We start from the raw sequence: 5,835 nt of genomic DNA, 5'->3' as shown, positions 1-5,835 counted from the left end.
CGCATAAATGTTGTTTATAATAAAGGTGGCAGTTATAAGCAATAAAGAAACCTCGAAGCAGACAATGTGTGTAAGTTAATTTTACACTTCATATTTGCATACAAAAATGTCTTTAAAAGTAATATTCATAGTGGATAAATATAGCATAAAATTAGAATTTACTTTTTAGATTAAATCGAACTATTCAAATGTTTGAATTTAATGAAGAAACACTTTGTCAGTTGTTTGATACATATATATTAATTGTTTTAAATTATGGTGGTGAAATTTGGGGTTTCCACAAATCACCCGAAACAGAGTGCATTTATCTTATGTTCTGTAAAAACTTGCTAGGAGTTATATTATCTACATGTAGTTACATGGATTATCGTGAATTAGGTTGGTATCCATAATTCATATCCAGGAAAATCAGAATAATGAAATACTGGTGTAAATAACTTCATACAAATAACTATATATTAAAATCTTCTTGTGACATGACCCGGCGAGTTTTTCTTTGAAGTCAAGCATATTGTAACTGCGATACAGAACACTTTTTGAGGGCGTTTCTTATGCAAATGAACAGAAACTGTACTGTATCTGCAAAATATCAACGATACAGTACGGTTTATTTTTAGCGATGACGGAAAGCTGTATCTGTATACAGACACAACAATCGTTCAATACGCATGATAGAACTGGTAGCATTTACTCAAAATTTGAGATGAATTAAGAGTAAAATTTTACAGGATGAATTTATTAGTGTAGGATTCAAAAATTTTAGAAAGCAGGGAGTTTGGCAGATCACAAATGATTACTTTGAACCCCCCCCCCTCCCGACATAAAATAAAAATAATCAGTGGAAAATCGTATTTCGTGAGGTTAGATTTACAACCAACCAAGACACTATGTGCGTGATATCGTAACCTAGTATATATAAATTAAAAAGCGTATAATGTACACAAGTTTATCAAAAATCATTTACGAAGGTGAAAAAGAAAAAAGGGTGGGATGGAAGGCACAAGTGAGTGCTGGGATCACCTTTGTTTACACTACATTTTATTAAAAACATGTAGGTAAAATACCCCCTCCCCCTTCATTTCATCTGTTTATTTCAATTTTGTTTATGACGACCGGTGGAGGACAATGTCGGACACCTCTCTCAGATTACATTTTCCCCAAAGCATTTTTTTTTCAAAAATATTTCCACATGATTCTTACGTACCTCGTATCAAAATGTATTGATTCAATCGTAGCTTAAAGCTGAAAAAATGTCAGCAAGAGATGAATAGAGAAAAAAATCCTACGCAATGAAATCTACATTTAATTTTTTGGAAAACAAATTATATAATGCATCCCCTAAATAATTATTTCAAATGATAAATACCTGCACGTCCACCTCACTCGACATTTCAGTTGCAAATGCTTAAAATGTGATACTAAATCAACTTTCTGCAAAATCATCTGATTGGTTGAGTGATATGTACCCAAATACGCATGTAAATATGTGAGGTCATTAGAAAGGTCATGTCACAAGACATTTAAAGTACGAGTTTCCTACTGTATCGGAGATACAGGGCGGGGCCCGGCTCGAGCTATCGCTCTCGCCTCAAGCCCCGCCCTGTATCTCCGATACAGTAGGAAACTCGTACTTTAAATATAACTTATGAATATCTATTGCACAATGCAGAAAATAAATTACAATCTAAAATTAATTGGCCAAGGGATGTTAAGATAAATTATTTACAATGGGAAAATTTTTGGTTTAATCAAGATTTTATTAATACAACACAGTTTATATCTTGGACACGGAAAGACTGTTGGATAAAAACCTTCAAGATTGTAATCCTTTTTTTTTTGGAAAATTCAACAAAGTGTCTTTTGTAAAAGCACATTGTGTATGACGTTTTTTTTTCCAAAATCCATACATATTTGACAAAACCTATTTATTCTAAATTAAAGAAAAATATTACAAGAATAAGGCTTTCTTCCTATAACTTAAGTGTAGAAACAGGAAGATATCAGATAATTGATAGAAGCAATAGAATATGTCAAATTTGTAGTGATCACTGTATAGAAGATGAAGACCATTTTTTGCTTGAATGTCCTATTTATGAAACTTTATGAAAAAAGGTATCAAACCATATTATTTCAGATTTCCAGGTATGTACAAGTTTACTCATTACTCAGCTCTCATGATGTCGGGGTTCTTATTGGTTTAGGGAAATTTATTCTCCATGCAAGGGAATTAAGAAATAATGAATAATTTAAGTTATATGTATACATGTATTATATACTATAGTTATTTTTCATTTAATAATATAGAATTTGAAATAAATGTTTTGTGTATTTGTTTTTGGTTTTTTTTTTGTTGTTGTTTCTTTTTTTTTTTTGAGTCAAGCAGATGGACACTAGGGGTTCCAATTCCCCGCAGACTCTCGCCACTCGATCTTTATATTTATTTTTGTTTATATACTGATGAGCCGCATGGCTGAAAGTTATTCAATAAAGAATTAAATAATTTGTGTTCAGGTATTTATAGTACAAGCTTCATCATTTTTCATTAAATGACTTGATAAGGACATGCATATTAATAATTACATGAAGAATCGTGATAATTGTCCATGGACTAAGTTTACGTTTCTTTTATGAAAGCAAGTAAATGTCTCTCCTTTCCAATTAACTTAATAGGTATTAAATCATCCAGAAAGTCCTTAACGTGTCCCAAATAATAATAATATTACTCTTCAGTCTCTTCATAATAATATACTCATTGGTAGGCATATATCTTTATAGTAGAACAAACCAAGATTTCTTCTTTTATCTTTTAATGTGGACACATTTTCCTAAATGTCACCAAGGAATATTGCTTAAACTGCAAGCGTCCTGTGCTGCGCAGTACAAGCAATTCTCTTCTCAATTAGATGGATTGTGTGTATTGTGTATTGTTTAACGTCCCTCTCGATAATTTTTCACTCATATGAAGACGTCAACGTATGCCTGTGAAGGGCTTCAAATTTAGACCTAAACTAGGCACTAAAGGTCACTGAGCAGTGAGGGTTTTTTTTATCGTGCCAGCGCCTACCGTGACACGGGACCTACGTTTTTAAGGTCATTTCCGAAAGACCCGTGACTTTCACTTCTGATGCCGAGCGCTTGGCGAAGAAACAGTCGCTACCTATTTTTACTTCTTAGGTTTTGACGCGGCGCCGCGAACGCGAATCGAACCCGGGCCTCCCGATCACGAAGTGAACGCTCTACCACTAGGCTACCGTGACCGGTAGTAGGCATTATGCGGTCACATCTGTCATTAATCCTATGCATTGATGAAAGTTAATTTGAAAACATATCTTGAATCAAGGGATTTAATCAGATGTCTAACGGTCATTTTTGTATGTAAAATAATTAAATATCGAAGGTTACTGACAATTTGAAGCTTTAGAAGTATTATAGAAGTATTATGTTCTCTTAAGCAAAAAAAAAAAAAAAAAAAATTTACTAACAATTACTATTTCAGTGCTTCATGAGCTGATTACATTGCTAACGCCCATTGTTGCACAACATATAAAGAGCCTCCTTTACTGGAAAAATGGGTATTTAAAAAGTACTATGTTTACTTCTCCCTCTGTTTCTGTACGGAACATTTGGTGATTTCTCTTCAGGTGTTCTACAAGTACTTTGTTTTATTCTTTCTATGTTTGTATATGGAACATTTGGTGATTCATCTTTACTTGAAAACAAAGCTTCTGATAAAAATGGTTTGCTCCCTAGTACTGTATCCGGTAAAGCGTCCAATGTCCTACGTGACATTCTTAATCAGGAAAGTCTGGTCCGCTTCTCTATGGTACAAAAAATACAAAGTCTGGCGATGGATGCCGTGGACAGCAAAAAAGATATACAAGTTATGAAGGCAAAACTTGGTGAAATGTCAATGAACCTACGGAACTTGGAGACGGAAAACCAATTATTGGAGAACGCAATAAAGAAAATGAAGGTTCTAAATGAATCTCAATCAGTCTCTACCAAAAGCCCCCAAATTGAGAAACTCAAAAACCAATTAAATGTAACATTACAGAAGTGCAGTGTGAGCAGTCTTTTGGAACGTTATAAATATACAGAGGACGCTTTGGGAAGATCTGTGAATGAAACTCTGCATGCTGTTTGTAGAGATCTGAATGAATCCAACTGGATCTTGTCAAAAAGTATATTATTACTTTCTGTTTATATTTAGACTGAATTTGAAAGAGAACAATTGGTACAAGGGTTCAAAGTTGAGCTTTCTGCCAAAAAAAGTATAAAATAACAATTATTTTTGCTGATCGAATAATCATGATTGATTTTGGATCACGTATTTACCTTTTAATTTTTTTTTTGTTTTTTTTTTTTTGTTTGTTTTTTTTTTGTTTTTGTTTTTGTTTTCTCGAATAATTATCATTTTATGCATTTAATTCACTCAAAAAGGAATTTTTGATTAAGAGGTCATTATTTAAGTGGTCATTAATTATAATGACCGAGTCATTATGTCCCACGTGCAACGATTCCTAGGTCCTTATTGCTGTAAACAGTACACTTTGGAGTCATTGTTGTGTTTTAAAGTTTTCTTACCAGCCAATCAAATTCGAATATTATCAATAGAGGTATAATAATAAACATTTATTGACTGGTTATCGAGGTCAACATGCGTTTTGTCTGACCAAAGAACCAAGCTAACTTCCATAATACATAAATTTCAGGTTCGTCACTGTTAAATACTAACGGATGCAAATGAGATTAATCTCCGCCCATTGTGTGACGTAAACTGTCCAACATCTCAACGACAAGTCCAAAATTCACTCAGCGGTCAAGGATCGATCTTTTTTTTTATTCCCGCTCCGCAAAACATTACATATGTCAGACTTTTTACGAAAAGATTTGTATAAGAACAAATTTTTAAAGGTATAACAATAACGTGAATAGTCTGATTTACAATAAAGAGTTCGTGTGTAGCTTACATTGAATATTCTTTGACACAGTGCTTTCAAAGGATTGTTTGGACATTTTGCAGAAATACCCAAGTTTAGAAGGAAGGGACGGGGTTTTCAGGATATCCGTGGCCTATGAAGTAAAGTCTGATTATTGTGACATGAGAACTGATGGAGGAGGGTGGACAGTTAGTAAAACTTTTTTATTAAATAAAGAGAATAATTCAGGGAGATTTTTTTTAATTCTACTTACAAAATATAGAAAAGGACGGTACGGTTGGAGCATTATTGTGCCCTAAAAATTTAATGTTCTTAAAAAGTTACGAAATTGGTGTTAACAATAGCTGAGTAGATAAATATAATAAATCAATAAAGAATGTCGCATGAAGGATATGTCGCCTCTTTGGATATATGACGTCATTAATTTGGTACATTTCTAAGTTAGATACAGAAAACCTCAGAATCACTCATTTCTGTGCTAATTTTCCTTTAGGAAATAGTATCTTCCACCGTCGCCCACTTTAATTTTTGGATATATTATGTAAACGGCTATGAAAAATCTCATATCTCAAAATCTTTCTTGGCAACGGTGGAAGAGTATGTTTTCAGAGAGACAATTCCGCAAAAAATTGATGTCTTCTGGAATTTTTTAAAGAAAATACGGGAAAATGCACAAGTTAATGACATCACAATTAGCATTTAGGAGGTAATATTAAAAAAAACGATCTGTGAATTCTTAGTGCAGGGAATTCCTATGATTCAGAAAGAATGAATTTTGATTTCTTATATTACTTTCATATTTTAGAAAAATATAGGGCTTAATTTGTATTGAAACTGTACCTTGTTCTTATAGCTGCTCTCAAGACTTTAATAAATACGTAAACACGTCATAAAT

At 33.0% G+C, this 5,835-nt stretch overlaps 1 protein-coding gene across 1 annotated transcript; it reads left to right on the top strand.

The window, feature by feature from the left end:
• Positions 1–3,646: 3,646 nt before the first annotated feature.
• LOC134282488 (angiopoietin-4-like) lies at positions 3,647–5,132 on the top strand (the record flags this gene model as incomplete). Its single annotated transcript, XM_062764897.1, has 2 exons — positions 3,647–4,181; positions 4,992–5,132. Coding segments are annotated over exons 1-2 (649 nt in total), but the record flags the coding sequence as incomplete, so codon positions are not given.
• Positions 5,133–5,835: the final 703 nt, after the last annotated feature.

The sequence above is a fragment of the Saccostrea cucullata genome, unplaced genomic scaffold (assembly GCF_032062105.1).
Source record: "Saccostrea cucullata isolate Sc308-1 unplaced genomic scaffold, CSIRO_AGI_Scuc_v1 ctg2171, whole genome shotgun sequence".
Classification (NCBI taxonomy): Eukaryota; Metazoa; Mollusca; class Bivalvia; order Ostreida; family Ostreidae; genus Saccostrea; species Saccostrea cuccullata.
The sequence above is the reverse complement of the archived record's forward strand: the minus strand, read 5'-3'. Positions and strand labels throughout refer to the sequence as shown.